At 42.1% G+C, this 16,757-nt stretch overlaps 1 protein-coding gene across 1 annotated transcript in view; it reads left to right on the plus strand.

Moving 5' to 3' along the window:
- Nucleotides 1–16,757, plus strand: part of dcaf13 (ddb1 and cul4 associated factor 13) — a 122,203-nt gene that overhangs the window by 74,803 nt on the left and 30,643 nt on the right. Inside the window, exon 9 of the mRNA XM_067981474.1 lies at nt 2,109–2,244. Coding sequence (XP_067837575.1) covers nt 2,109–2,244 — 136 coding nt within the window. The remainder of the gene's footprint in view (nt 1–2,108; nt 2,245–16,757) is intronic.

The following is a 16,757-nucleotide window of genomic DNA, read 5'->3' on the forward strand; positions in this document are numbered from 1 at the left end:
GAAGATGAGTGCCTTGCTAGAAAGGCTACATAGGACAGCACAGGAGTGATCAATTTGTACCTTTTCCCATTTTTTTTGTAATATGTAGGAGAAATTGGCTGAGATTTTGGTTTATGTCTATAGTTTCCATGATTCCATTCAGCGGTCTAGCATTGCCCTTACATAATGACGACTGAAAAGAACACAACCACAGCCATTTCTTCATTCATATCGGACTTGCCCAGGACAGGACAAAACACGGTTTAATGTATTTGTAATTCACAAGATAATTACGGGTGAAGTAAACCATTCAGCCCATATTAATTCATCCATCCATAGAGATCCTAGAGTTCCCCAGTATCGGCATCCAATTGTTTCTTAAAAGATTCCATAGTTTTCGCCTCCACTACTAGCACTGGAAATCTATTCTCTAAGTTGATCACTTTCTTTGTGAAGAGCAATTACTTGACATCAGTCCTAAATTATTTTAACTGAACCCATCAACATATAAATTGCAAATTTAGATCAATTACACTAGCACCACCTTCACTGAGTTCAACTAAAAGTAACAACATTTAATTTCCAGGATTACCATATATACTTTGTAAAGTCAACACTTGTCGTTTAACTAGCAAGGTACTCCAGTATTAAGTCTAACTTGGATGATTGCATAAAGACATTTGTCCTCATTGATCAGATTAACAGGTAAATCATCGTGTTGAAACACCATTCTGTGGTGCACTGTTTCATGTCTTTAGAGTCTGTATGGGGAAAATCATCTGTTGACTTTCTTCCTGGTTTACTGACAATTTTCTTTGACTAATTTCTTTCTTCAGTTATCTCTCTTTTATACTTGTGTTAAGTTAACTAGCTCTCTGGTAGCACCATATCTCATCTTGTACTGATTTTGCTAATTTGTTAAAGCAGATGCAGAAATTAAATACTATCAGAGCAGCATCATTATTTCCTGACAATCTGGCCAACTACTCTTTATCAAGGTTAGGATTTCAATTAAAATGGTACAACACATCTGTAAATATTAGTTGTCCAATTAACATGCTTTATATCTGCACTGAATTAAAAGTTAGCAAAGTTTAATCTTCTTATTGATAAAACTGGTCTCAAGGATTTACGTGCTCAATGTCGTTAAACTGGCAAAGCATTGACAAAGAACACTTGTCTGTTTTGAATCCCTTAACACTGTCTCCTGGAATCCACTCAGTTCAAGTGCCAACCCTGTGATACCAAACCAAGTTAAAAAAAAAAGTTAACCCTATTGCTACAGTTTCTCCTGAAAATAAGCAATCGGCTTGGCAGTGATTTTTTAATCATTTAAAGTGAGGTATTTAATCTTTAGAAACTTAATCATTGAAATTGCTTAACTTTGAAAAGCCGATTTATTAGGCTATTTCATTTTGATTTTGCACAGGTGACACTGCTGAACCTGAGGAAGAATACACTTTTGAAAAAAATAAAATGCTATTGTACATTTTTTAAAAGAACAGTGGAACACTGTTTGTTTAAAAATCTCCTTTTAACTGATCCTGCATTTGTTAGTAATGGCATTTTCCTTATTTAAATCTGCCTTGATCTTAACTTCATGTGAATACAGTAATCATGTATATACAGTATATGCACTGAGTGCCAACAAGAAAACTGCCTTTCTCTTCCCCACCCCCCTCCCTTATTTTGTCCACTTTTCAGGAATTCCCAGGTTTTTGTGTCTCAATTGTTCTTTAATACTCTTGGCAATGTAAATGTTTTGCATTACATGTAAACCAGGTTTCACGTGGTTATTTTAACTTGCAGTGTGATGAGTTGCAGAAATTAGTGAAACTGCAACAAATTGTATAGAAAGTGATGATTGTGCAATTTGGGTGTAAAATTTCTCATGAACAAACTTTTTGAGCAAATATACCATTAATGGGAATAAACATAATGGAGAACAATTTTAGATTTAGCATTTTCTATTTACTTCACCGATGGCAGCACCAACTGTAGGTCCATTTGTTTGGGTGTGTTTGATCCACAAGAAAGCTTTCTGGTTTTTTTCATATACGCCTTCTGTTTCAAATAGTAATGCTGGCTGTAAAGCATCATTCTATTAATATAACCATTTTATTTTCTAGGGAGGTGTACCATACAAAACGTATGCAGCACGTGATGTGTGTAAAGTGGTCTGCCGACAACAAATACATACTATGTGGTTCTGATGAAATGAATATCCGTTTGTGGAAGGCTAACGCTTCTGAAAAGCTTGGTGTGGTAAGTGGTAGCATTTAAAGAATTCCCACTGCATTCATCCTGACGAGAATGTGCATGATGAATAATACCTGACTACTAGTTTCCTGTTAGCATTGTACATAAATCTTGAGATTTATTTCTATGATGTGTGATTATATGGTTATTTGAGGGTTTTTATAAACTGAGTGGTTTTATTATTCAGATAATTTACCAAAGTAGTTTTCCAGATATAATACTGGGCTGCTTCTGGAGAATTTCATTGCATATTTAATTGCAACAGTTCCATGATATTTTATACAATGGGCATTTGAATTATGGAGGAAAGTTGAAAAGCACATTACAAGCAAAATGGCATTAAACGTATGTAAGTGCCTATAAGCCACATCTGGTCCTAGCTTGTTACAGAAACATTTATAGGATAACTTTATGACTACTGATGCACTATTTTACAGTGTGAAATACTGCAAGAACCAATTAGCCCTGCTATGCTGTCTCTTGCTTCAATGTCAGTGCTATAGAATTTCGAGTACACCAATAAAATAAAAGAATCGGTCATTTTGAAGATTCTATGAGTAATAACCCATCAACGTTGTTAGGCCATGAAACCAGCTGTGTTATTTGATCAGTTGATTGTTTTAGAGCCACCATCTTATCTTACTCAAAAGTAAAATATCATCACTCTGTCCTATATGTGATGAGATTTCTATCAGACTAGACTACATTCCCCAGGATCTGGCAATTGTTTTGTCAATAACTTTTTGTTCCATACTTAAAGATTTTTCTATTAACATCATATTCGCCCTTGTTGTCCCACAGACTAGTCAGTTGGTTGTTACCTGATTGTTAATGCTGATGACCCATGTATTATTTGAAATTGTTATTAGAACTTCCTTTCTCAGCAATAAACAGGCTAAGAGAGATACTTTCTCACCCTCTTAAGTGTGAAGGTAGGGACTCGAGATGACACCTCTTGGCATAGGGCAGGGCGAAAGGATAATCTGACCTTCAAAACAAAGTGGATTCTTTACCATCAAGTTTTTTATACCAATCTGAACACAACATTGCATATCATATGAACTGTGTCAGTTCGGATTTGAAATGCTTTTACTGTTGTTTTGAGGATGCCCACTTAATACAGTAGATTTTCTGTTTAAAGGGAAGGCAAGCCATGGGGAAGAAGTAATTACAAACATATTCTTGCTACTTTAAGGAACTTCAAACTTACAACTGAACTGACACCTGCTATGCCAGGTGTCCTTCCTGTCAAACCAATCTGACTGTCACTGACTGGGAGGAGCCAGCTGTATCCAAGTGCAGATCTATTCATTTTAGTGGGGGCTACAACTTGGGTTTGTCTAATCCAGAGCCATCTGATCCCAAAAAAAATCTCATTGGAGATATCTTTGATTTTATTGCTGCTTCCCACCATCAGCCTGGGACTCTCATCAGTAAATTTGCATTTATGTCGCACCTTCAATGTAGAAAAGCATCCCAAGATGCTTCCCATGAAAGTAGAGATTGGGCATTAATAGAAGAGTTAGAAGGGTCAAGAACATGGGGCCATAGATACAAGGTTAAAAGTAAGAAATTTAGAAGAGGGCAGGAGTAACTTCTTTACACAGAGTTGTGAGGGTATGGAATTCACTTCCAGGGTTAGTGGTCGAAGCAGAAACTGTCAGCATTCAAGGTTAGATTGGTAAGAGGGTTGAACATAGGAACAGGAGTAGGTCATTCAGCCCCTGGAGGCTATTCCTCCATTCAGTTATAGCATGGCTGATCTGTACCTCAACTCCATTTACCCGCCATTGATCTATGGCACTTGATACCCTTACCTAATTAAAATCTGTCGCTCTTAGTCTTTTAAATTTCAATTCACCTTGGGGGAGAGCATTTTCAGATTTCCACTACACTTTCGGTAGCATAGTGGTTATGTTACTGGACTAGTAATCCAGAGTAACAAGTTCAAATCCCGCCACAGCAGCTGGGGAATTTAAATTCAATTAAATAAATGTTTTTAAAAATCAGGAATAAAAAAAAACTAGTATCAGTAATGGTGGCCATGAAACTACCAGATTGCCGTAAAAACCCATCTGGTTCACCAATGTCGTTTAGGGAAGGAAACCTGCCGTCCTTACCCGGTCTGGCCTATATGTGACTCCAGACCCACAGCAATGTGGTTGATTCTTAATCGCCCTCTGAAATGGCCCAGCAAGCCACTCAGTTGTACAATCTCACTACAAAAAGTCATAATAAGAATAAAACCGGATGGACCACTAGGCACTGGACACGACAAAGGCAAACCAGGGCCATTCGACCCTGCAAAGTCCTCCACACTAACATCTGGGGACTTATGCCAAAATTGGGAGAGCTGTCCCACAGACTAGTCAAGCAACAGCCTGACATAGCCATACTCACAGAATCATACCTTTCAGCCAATATCCCAGACTCTTCCATCACCATCCCTGGGTATGTCCTGTCCCACCAGCAGGACAGACCCACCAGAGGTGGCGGTACAGTGATATACAGTCAGGAGGGAGTGGCCCTGGGAGTCCTCAACATTGACTCCAGACCCAGTGAAATCTCATGGCATCAGGTCAAACATGGGCAAGGAAACCTCCTGCTGATTACCACCTACCGCCCTCCCTCAGCTGATGAATCAGTCCTCCTCCATGTTGAGCACCACTTGGAGAAAGCACTGAAGGTAGCAAGGGCACAGAATGTACTCTGCATTCTGGGTGACGGACTTCAGTGTCCATCACCAAGAGTGGCTCAGTAGCACCACTACTGACCGAGCTGGCCGAGTCCTGAAGGACATAGCTACCAGACTGGGCCTGCAGCAGGTGGTGAGCGAACCAACACGAGGGAAAAACCGACTTGACCTCGTCCTCACCAATCTACCTGTCACACATGCTTCTGTCCATGACAGTATTGGTAGGAGTGACCACCGCACAGTCCTCGAGGAGACGAAGTCCCGTCTTCACACTGAGGACACCATCCAACGTGTTGTGTGGCACTACCACCATGCTAAATGGGATAGATTCAGAACAGATCTAGCAGCTCAAAACTGGGCATCCATGAGGCACTGTGGGCCATCAGCAGCAGCAGAATTGTATTCCAGCACAATCTGTAACCTCATGGTCCGACATATTCCTCACTCTACCATTACCAACAAGCCAGGGGATCAACCCTGGTTCAATGAGGAGTGTAGAACAGCATGCCAGAAGCAGCATCAGGTGTACCTAAAATGAGGTGCCAACCTGGTGAATCTACAACACAGGACTATATGCATGCCAAACAGTGGAAGCAACATGCTATGGACATTGCTAAGCAATTCCACAACCAACGGATCAGATCAAAGCTCTGCAGTTCTGCCACATCCAGTCATGAATGGTGATGGACAATTAAACAACTAACAGGAGGAGGAGGCTCTGTAAACATTCCCATCCTCAATGATGGCGGAGACCAGCACGTGAGTACAAAAGACAAGGCTGAAGCGTTTGCAACCATCTTCAGCCAGAAGTGCCGAGTGGATGATCCATCTCGGCCTCCTCCCGAGATCCCCACCATCACAGAAGCCAGTCTTCAGCCAATTCGATTCACTCCTCGTGATATCAAGAAAATGATATGAGTGCACTGGATACAGCAAAGGCTATGGGGCCCCGACATCATCCCGGCTGTAGTGCTGAAGACTTGTGCTCCAGAACTAGCCGCGCTTCCAGCCAAGCTGTTCCAGAATAGCTACAACACAGGCATCTACCCGACAATGTGGAAAATTGCCCAGGTATGTCCTGTCCACAAAAAGCAGGACAAATCCAATCCGGCCAATTACCGCCCCATCAGTCTATTCTCAATCATCAGCAAAGTGATGGAAGGTGTCGTCGACAGTGCTATCAAGTGGCACATACCAATAACCTGTTCACCGATGCTCAGTTTGGGTTCCGCCAGGACCACTCAGCTCCAGACCTCATTACAGCCTTGGTCCAAACATGGACAAAAGAGCTGAATTCCAGAGGTGAGGTGAGAGTGACTGCCCTTGACATCAAGTCAGCATGTGACCGAGTATGGCACCAAGGAGCCCTAGTAAAATTGAAGTCAATGGGAATCGTGGGGAAAACTCTCCAGTGGCTGGAGTCATACTTAGCACAAAGGAAGATGGTAGTGGTTGTTGGAGGCCAATCATCTCAGCCCCAGGACATTGCTGTAGGAGTTTCTCAAGGCAGTGTCCTTGGCCCAACCATCTTCAGCTGCTTCATCAGTGACCTTCCCTCCATCCCCATTTCTGACCTTAGGATGTTCGCTGATGATTGCACAGTGTTCAGTTCTATTCGCAACCCTTCAGATAATGAAGCAGTCCGTGCCCGCATGCAGCAAGACAACATCCAGGCTTGGGCTGATAAGTGGCAAGTAACATTCGTGCCACACAAGTGCCAGGCAATGTCCATCTCCAACAAGAGTGTCTTAACCACCTCCCCTTGACATTCAACAGCATTACCATCGCTGAATCCCCCACCATCAACATCCTGGGGGTCACCATTGACCAGAAACTTAACTGGACCAGCCACATGAACACTGTGGCTACAAGAGCAGGTCATGGGCCGGGTATTCTGCGGCAAGTGACTCACCTCCTGACTCCCCAAAGCCTTTCCATCAACTACAAGGCACAAGTCAGGAGTGTGATGGGATACTCTCCACTTGCCTGGATGAGTGCAGCTCCAACAATACTCAAGAAGCTCGACACCATCCAGGACAAAGCAGCTCGCTTGATTGGCACCCCATCCACCACTCTAAACATTCACTCCCTTCACCCCGGTGCACCGTGGCTGCAGTGTGTACCATCCACAGGATGTACTGCAGCAACTCGCCAAGGCTTCTTCGACAGCACCTCCCAAACCCGGGACCTTTACCACCTAGAAGGACATGGGCAGCAGGCACATGGGAACAACACCACCTGCACGTTATCCTCCAAGTCACACACAGACCATCCCGATTTGCAAATATATCGCCGTTCCTTCATCATCGCTGGGTCAAAATCCTGGAACTGCCTACCTAACAGCACTGTGGGAGAACCATCACCACACGGACTCTAGTGGTTCAAGAAGGGGACTCTCCACCACCTTTTCAAGGGCAATTAGGGATGGGCAATAAATGCTGGCCTTGCAGCAACGCCCACATCCCATGAACGAATTAAAAAAAAAACTTCCTGATTTCACTCCTGAATGGTCTAGTTCTAATTTTTAAGATTGCGCCCCCTTTTTCTGGATTCCCCTGCCAGAGGAATTAGCTTCGCTGTATCTACTGTATCAAATCCTGTTATCATATGGGAAATTGGAACAGGGTAACTGCAATTATTACAACAACTTGCATTTATATGGCATCTTTAATGTTGTAAAACATCCCAAGGCGCTTCACAGGAGCGTTATCAAACAAAATTTAACACCGAGCCACATGAGATATTCGGATAGGTGACCAAAAGCTTGGTCGAAGAGGTAGGTTTTAAGGAGCGTCCACAGATGCTGCCTGACTTGCTGAGTATTTCCAGCATTTTCTGTTTTTATTTCAAAGATCTACCAATCTCAATTTTGAAATTTTCACAATTGACCTAGCCTCAACAGCTTTTTGGGGGAAGAGTGTTCCAGATTTCCACAACCATTGTGTGAAGAAGTGCTCTCTGACATCACCCCTGAACAGCCTAGCTCTAATTTTAAGGTTATGCCCCCTTGTTCTGAACTCCCCCACCAGAGGAAATAGTTTCTCTGTATCTACCCTATCAAATCCTTTAATCATCTTAAACACCTCAATTAAATCACCCCTTAATCTTCTATACCCGGTATCATTCTAGTGAATCAGGGCTGCATCCCCTCCAAAGCTAATATATCATTCCCGAGGTGCGGTGCTCAGAACTGAATGCAGTACTTCAGATATGATCTAACCAGAGCTTTATACAATTGTAACATAACTTCCACTCCTTTGTATTCCATCCCCTTACGATAAAGGCTAACATTCCATTCACCTTTTATATATTTTTTTGTACCTGTCCACTAGTTTTTAATGATTTCTATACATGGACCCCTAAATCTCTCTGCCCCTCCACAGGTCCTAACTTCTCACCATTTAGAAAATAATCTGATCTATTTTTCTTAGGTCCAAAGTGGATGACCTCCCACTTCCCCACAATGAACTCCATTTGCCCATTCACTTAATCTATCAATTTCCCTTTGAAACGTGTTGCTCCCATCTACACTATTCACTGTGCCACTTAACTTAGTGTCGTCAGCAAACTTAGATATACGGCTCTCTATTCCTTCATCTAAGTTATTGATAAATATAGTGAAAAGCTGAGGCCCCAGAAAAGATCCCTGGGGAACACCATTAATCACATCCTGCCAATTAGAGTACATACCCATAATCCCTACTCTTTATCTCCTACCTTTTCATTGCTTTTCATAACTTTTCATAACTGCAACATTATTCTGTTCCTGGCATTGACCATTATGACACAAATATCATCCTACTCTGAATTTTTAAACTGTCATGGGAACGTCCTCCCTCTTCTTTCCGTTCTGCCCAAAACTCCTGTTAAAATTGAAAACGTGCATGTAGAGAACCATAAGCATGGATCTGTATCTTGTGCTTGTGCTGTAGTTCATAAGTCAATTAGTATGTAACAACTCAGGACACTCAATCAGTACAGATTTTAAAATTGATGTACCAGTGCTTTAGTGAATAGATATTCACAGTCCACTGAACACTAGCCTTTTCTGGAATGTTATCCAGTAATCGCACAGCATAAACGGCTGAGTGAGAAAGTTATTATAAGAAGGCTTATCTATTGGTTAGTATATTAGCAAGGCACTTATTTTGTTGCTTTCCCATCACAAGTATTTTTATAATTTTTTAAAAATCATAGTGAAACTGCTCTGCATGCTGTCTTGTGTGTCCTTTTAGTATAATCAATCTACTTATTGGCTCTTGATCGTATGAACTCTTTACTTGACTAGGGTATTTTACTACCTTCTTGTAGACCAAATATTTTGCCTTGAAGTGAGGCAGGGGGGAATGGAATGTGTTTGGAGCATCTGTGAGTAATAAAGTTATCATTTAAGTGTCAATACCTATGTAGAAATGCCAAAAATGGATGAGCCTTTTAGGAATGAATTTGAAATGACTTAACAGATTTAGTGTTTATACATAGTCAATAAAATAATTGGCTGGTTGGATTCATATCCAAATTGTAATGCTAGATAACAGTCTGAGGCAGAGCAAATAGATTTTATATAAAGCATGGGTAATTTTGGTTCCTGTATAGATATATTTACCTTTTTAGTTTGCATCCAGGAAGTCCTACATATGATGACTGGAACTCCCATTCCTCAGTAGTTGAAAAAAGGGCTTTGTGGCTACAACAATCTAGATCAATCTTAATTGTTTTGAAATGGGATCATTTAGAGGTTATTAAATTAAGAACTATTATAGTCATATATCACTGTCACTTCTAAGTCTTGTCCAATCAGGAACAAAGTCCTCTGAAGGAAAATTACTATCCCAAACTATATTGATATATGCTAAAAACGTCTACCAATTTAAAAAGCATAACAGCTATTTGTAGTGAACATATGCTGCTTGTAACCCTGACAACCACATAGCAGTAGTCATTCCAGTATTTTGAAAACAACTCACATACTGAATTTGAAATTAGAACAAATCCAATCACTCCTAAATGAATCCAACAAATCCATAGACTGGCACTCACTTTTCTGTAAGGCTGTCAAATCAGGTCACTATAACCTCTAACGCATGTTCCACACGGTCAAAAAATCTGTCTTAATACCAATAATGTGCTATACTATACAAGATTTTTAAAAATCAGAAGATTCTAGTTTCATAAACTGTAAATACAGCCAAGAATAAAAGTCTAAAGTATTTTTAACAGATGGCAGGAAAGTTTGATATATAGAATTTATGATACTTGCAAGTACTTCCTTCCATTTTGAGTGTAGCCTCATCATTTGATCTCAAGATGCAGATCTCCTTAACAGATGCCTCACATTTCTAGTGCATGGGCGATTGTGCACTTCTGAGGCAATCAAAACCTACATAAATGCCTTAAGTACTTACAAAATTGCACTAACTAAGTATGCAGTTTACATATAATTTACAGCATGGAAACAGACTATTCGTTCCAACTGGTCTGTGCCGGTTATGCTCCGCACGAGCCTCCTCCCACCCTACTTCATCTAACCTATCTGCATATCCTTCTATTTGTTTCTCCCTCATGTACTTAAATGCATCAATGCTATTCGTCTCAACTACTTCAGCAAGTTCCACGTTCTAACCACACACGAGGTAAAGAAATTTCTCCTGAATTCTTTATTGGATGTATCAGTGACTATCTTATATTTATGGCCCCTAGTTTTGGACTCCCCCACAAGTGGAAACATCTTCTCTACATCTGCCCTATCAAACCCCTTTAGAATTTTTAGGACCTCTATTAGGTCACCCCTCAGCCTTCTCTTTTCTAGAGAAAAGAGCTCCAGCCTGTTCAGTCTTTCCTGATAGTTATAACCTTTCAGTTCTGGTATCATCCTTGTGCATCTTTTTTGCACCTTCTCCAGCACCTTTATATCCTTTTTGTAATATGGAGACCAGAACAGTACGCCAAGTGTGGTCTGACCACAGTTGTATACAAGTTTAACAATTTTCAATTCTGTTCCTCTAGAAATGAACCCCAGTGCTTTGTTTGCATTATTTATGGTCTTAACTTTTAATGATTTGTGAATGTGTACCACTAGATCCCTTTACTTCTCTTTCCCATTTAGACTCTTGTATGTGGTCTCCAAAATGCACCACTCACACTTATCTATATTGAAATTTGCCATTTACATTCCCATTCTGCAAGTTTATTACATATTCTTTTATTTTGTCACAGTCTTCATCAGTATTAACTGTACTCCCCAATTTGGTGTCATCTGCAAATTTTGAAATTGTACTTCCAATTCCCAAGTCCAAATTCTTTAAGTAAATGGTGAACATCAGTGGTCCCAGTACTGGTCCCTGTGGAACACCACTTCCCACCTTCCGCCAGTCTGAGTAACTACTTTTAACCCCTACTCTCTGATTTGTGGCCAGCTTGCTGTCCATTAGATTAAAATATATGACTAGATGAGCAATGGCAAACATTTAAAGAAATAATTCATAATTCTCAACGAATATACATTCCCTTGAGGAATAAAAACTCCGGGAAAAATGATCCAACCGTAGCTAACTGGAGAAGTTAAAGACAGTATTAGATTAAAAGAAGAGGCTTATAGTGTTGCCAAAAAGAGTAGTAAGCCTGAGGATTGGGAGGGTTTTTGAAAATCAGCAACGGATGACCAAGAAATTGATAAAGAGGGAGAAAATAGAATATGAGAGTAAACTAGCAAGTAACTAGTAAGTGCTTCTGCAAGTATGTAAAAAGGAAGAGAATAGCAAAAGTAAACATGGGTCCCCTAGATGCAGGGTCAGCAGAAATTATAATGGGGATTAAGGAAATGCCAGAGACGTTAAACAAATATTTTGTATCTGTCTTCACTGTAGAAGACACAAAAAACATTCTGGAAATAGTGGGGAACCAAGGGTCTAATGAGAGTGAGGAACTTAAAGTAATTAAGATTAGTAAAGAAAAAGAACTGGAGAAATTAATGAGACTAAAAGTTGACATCCCCTGGGCCCAATGGCCTACATCCTAATGTTTTAAAAGAGGAGGCTGCAGAGATAGTTGATGCATTGGTTTTGATTGTCCAGAATTCCCTAGATTCTAGAACGGTCCCCGTGGATTGGAAGGTAGCAAATGTAACCCCACTATTCAAGAAAGGATGGAGAGAGAAAACAACTATAGGCCTGTTAGCCTGACATCAGTAGCAGTGAAAATGCTAGAATCTATGAAGAACAACATAGTAACAGGGCACTTAGAAAATCATAATATGATTAGGCAGATTCAACTTGGGTTTATGAAAGGGAAATCTTGTTGGACAAATCTATTAGAAATTTTTGAGGGTGTAACTAGCAAGACAGATAAGAGGGAACCAGTGAATGTAGTATATTTGGATTTTCACAAGGCATTCAATAAGGTGCCACACATGAGGTTGTTACATAAGATTAGGGCTCATCGGATTGGGGGTAATATATTAGCATAGATTGAGGATTGGTTAACGGACAGAAAACAGAGAGTAGGAATAAACGGGTCACTTTCGGGTTGGCGGGTTGTAACTAGTGGGGTGCTGCAAGGATCAGTGCTTGGGCCTCAGCTGTTTACAATGTATATCAATGACTTAGATGAAGAGACCGAGTTTGCTAATGATACAAAGCTATGATGTGGAGATGCCGGTGATGGACTGGGGTTGACAATTGTAAACAATTTTACAACACCAAGTTATAGTCCAGCAATTTTATTTTAAATTCACAAGCTTTCGGAGGCTTCCTCCTTTGTCAGGTGAACGATTTTCACATCGTTCACCTGACAAAGGAGGAAGCCTCCGAAAGCTTGTGAATTTGATACAAAGCTAGGTGGGAAAGTAAGCTGCAAGGAGGATGCAAAGAGGCTGCAAAGGGATATAGACAGATTAAGTAAGTGGGCGAGAAGGTGGCAGATGGAGTATAATGTGGGGAAATGTGAAATTATCCACTTTGGTAGGAAGAATAGAAAAGCAGAATATTTTTTAAAAGGTGAGAGAGTAAGAAATGTTGTCAATCAGACAGATTTGGGTGTCGTTGTACACGAATCACAGAAAGTTAACATGCAGGTGCAGGAAGCAAAAAGGAAGGCGAATAGTATGTTATACTCCAACCCCTTGCAATGAAGGCTAAGAGTAATGAGGTCTTGCTGCAATAATATAGGGCTCTGGTGAGACCACACCTGCAGTACTGTGCATAGTTTTGGTCTCCTTATCTAAGGAAAGATATACTTAACTTAGCGGGGATGCAACGAAGGTTCACTAGATTGATTCCTGGGATGAGAGGGTTGTTCTATGAGGCGAGATTGTGTAGAATGGACCTATATTCTCTGGAGTTTAGAAAATGAAAGGTGATCTCATTGAACGCTATAAAATTCTTAGAGGGCTTGACAAGGAAGATGCTGAGAGGCTGTTTCCCCTGGCCGGAGAGTCAAGAACTAGGGACCATAGTCTCAAGATAAGCGGTCGACCATTTAGGACCGAGATGAGGAAAAATTTCTTCACTCAGAATCTTTGGCATTCTCTGCCCCAGAGGGCTGTGACTGCTCAGTTGTTGAGTATATTCAAGACTGAGATCAGTAGAATTTTGGACACTAAAGGAATCATGGGATATGAGGATAGGGTGGGAAAGTGGAGTTCAGGTAGAAGATCAGCCATGATCATATTGAATAGCAGAGCAGGCTCAAGGTGCTGTATGGCCTACTCCTGTTCCTAATTGTTATGTTCTTGTGTTATGTTCATTCTGCTACTTGTCCCCTGACTCCACATGCTCTGACTTTAGTCATGAGTCTACTATGCAGTACTTTATCAAAGACCTTTTCAAAATCCAAGTATATTACATCTACTGCATTACCCTTGTCTGCTCGATCTGTTATTTCTTCAAAGAATTCAATAAGGTTGATCAAGCATGACCTTCCCTTTTGAAATTCTTGTTGACTATTCTTTCTAATATTTTCAGTTTCTACATGTTTTTCTATTACATCTTTGAGGAAGGATTCCATTATGTTTCCTACCACCGGCGTTAAGCTAACTGGTCTATAGTTCCCTGGACTTTCTCTATCATCCTTTTTAAATATAGCAATAACATTAGCTGTCCTCTGGCACGATACCATTTTCAAATTACCAGTTTGGGTTCCGCCAGGACCACTCGGCTCCAGACCTCATTACAGCCTTGGTCCAAACATGGACAGAAGAGCTGAATTCCAGAGGTGAGGTGAGAGTGACTGCCCTTGACATTAAGGTAGCATTTGACCGAGTGTGGCACCAAGGAGCCCTAGTAAAATTGAAGTCAATGGGAATCAGGGGGAAAACTCTCCAGTGGCTGGAGTCATACCTAGCACAAAGGAAGATGGTAGTGGTTGTTGGCGGCCAATCATCTCAGCCCCAGGACATTGCTGCAGGAGTTCCTCAGGGCAGTGTCTTACGCCCAACCATCTTCAGCTGCTTCATCAATGACCTTCCCTCCATCATAAGGTCAAAAATGGGGATGTTCGCTGATGATTGCACAGTGTTCAGTTCCATTCGCAACCCCTCAAATAATGAAGCAGTCCGAGCCCGCATGCAGCAAGACCTGGACAACATCCAGGCTTGGGCTCATAAGTGTCAAGTAACATTCGCGCCAGACAAGTGCCAGGCAACGACCATCTCCAACAAGAGTGAGTCTAACCACCTCCCCTTAACATTCAACGGCATTACCATCACCGAATCCCCCACCATCAACATCCTGGGGGTCACCATTGACCAGAAACTTAACTGGACCAGCCATATAAATACTGTGGCTACGAGAGCAGGTCAGAGGCTGGGTATTCTGCGGCAAGTGACTCAACTCCTGACTCCCCAAAGCCTTTCCACCATCTACAAGGCACAAGTCAGGAGTGTAATGGGATACACTCCACTTGCTTGGATGAGTACAGCTCCAACAACACTCAAGAAGCTCGACACCATCCAGGACAAAGCAGCTCGCTGGATTGGCACCCCATCCACCACCCTAAACATTCACTCCCTTCACCACCGGCGCACAGTGGCTGCAGTGTGTACCATCCACAGGATGCACTGCAGCAACTCGCCAAGGCTTCTTCGACAGCACCTCCCAAACCCGCGACCTCTCCCACCTAGAAGGACAAGAGCAGCAGGCACATGGGAACAACACCACCTGCACGTTACCCTCCAAGTCACACACCATCCCGACCTGGAAATATATCGCCGTTCCTTCATTGTTGCTGGGTCAAAATCCTGGAACTCCCTTCCTAACAGCACTGTGAGAGAACCGTCACCACACGGACTGCAGCAGTTCAAGAAGGCGGCTCACCACCACCTTCTCGAGGGCAATTAGGGATGGGCAATAAATGCCGGCCTCGCCAGCGACGCCTACATCCCATGAGCGAATTTTTTTTTAAATGAATTTTTATAAATATATAATAGTGCCTCTACTATCTCTTCCCTAGCTTCTTTTAGTATGTGTGGATGTAATCCATCTGGACCAGAGGTTTTATCCTCTGATTTTAGCTAGTTTATCAATTAGCTCCCCCCTTTCTATCTTGAAAGTCTTGACATTAGAAGAAGAGAACAGAAAAGATATCGGGGGTAAAAATTGGATAGGGCCTATTATTGGGCGGGGTAGCGTGATCCGCTATTAACCCAGTGGCCCCTGCGCAGGCAGGATGAGACTTTTGTGAGTCTTGAGGACTTAACTCCAAGCAGCATTCCGAATCAGCATTGACACGAGGATTTTTAATGCAATTTGCACTTTCCACCAGCAGGCAGGCTATCTCTTAAAAATCTCTTAAATATAGCTGGTACCTGTTATTTGCTGAAAATAACAGTCTGCTATCTAAACTGAGATCAGACATTGCACATGCAAAACACAGATGCAGCTCCCGTCCCCATGTTTCAAACTGATGAGTTATGTTCAAACATTGAATAAAGGTTACCCATTACTAAATCCCATATCCTCCAATCTGCATGCTGGACCTCACCAATCTGCCGATCTGAGTTTGTACCAGGCCAGTGAGAGAGCGTGCACCAAGGTTCTCTGCTGATGCACTAAAGGCCTTGGTGTAAGAGGTGGACAGAAGGAAGCACATCATATATTTGCAGGGGGTGGGGGCAAGAGGCCCTCCAGACATATACCCAAAAGGCAGTGAGAGGCAGCGGGGGATGAAGTCAATGCCAGGCGCACAGCATCTTGAATGTGGATGCAGTGCAGGAAGAAGTTCAATGCTTTGACATGAGTGGTCAAGGTGAGTAGGTAAACTGTCAAGTGGCGTCTCCTACCAACTACACCACCAGCCGCATCCACTGCTCCATGCACTACACCCCCCCCCCCCCCCCCCCCCATCACCCACATATCAACAAACTCTTTCCATCAGTACTCAACTCTTCCAATCAGATGCTTCCTCTCACCCTTACACGTTACCACTGTTGCAAGCCACCCACCCACAACTCACAGGCCACACACACTGGCAGCTGTTCAACCATGACAGGCACATCACTCCTGCTTTCTTGCAGGAGAAGGTGGCGCATATCAGGAGGCAGCAAGTGGCCTGTTCCGCCATTCTTAAGACACGTTCAGATGGTTGGAGTTAAAACTGTGTTGAGTTGAGTGTTAAGTCCCAAAATGGTGTTTATCACTTTAAATCAGCGTTGCACACTGATTGTATACATTTTCTCCTCACTTTACATGCCTCCGGCGTTCGGTATTTGCGCATGCGCTGACTCCTATACCAAGATGGCGTCAGGCGCACGTCACGCTGGAAACGTGCGTGCACAGCCAAGACACCATCTTGGGTGTTGGAGAGGCTGTGTAGCGCTGAAACAATGGGC

Source organism: Heptranchias perlo, chromosome 3 (genome assembly GCF_035084215.1).
Source record: "Heptranchias perlo isolate sHepPer1 chromosome 3, sHepPer1.hap1, whole genome shotgun sequence".
NCBI classification, from domain to species: Eukaryota; Metazoa; Chordata; class Chondrichthyes; order Hexanchiformes; family Hexanchidae; genus Heptranchias; species Heptranchias perlo.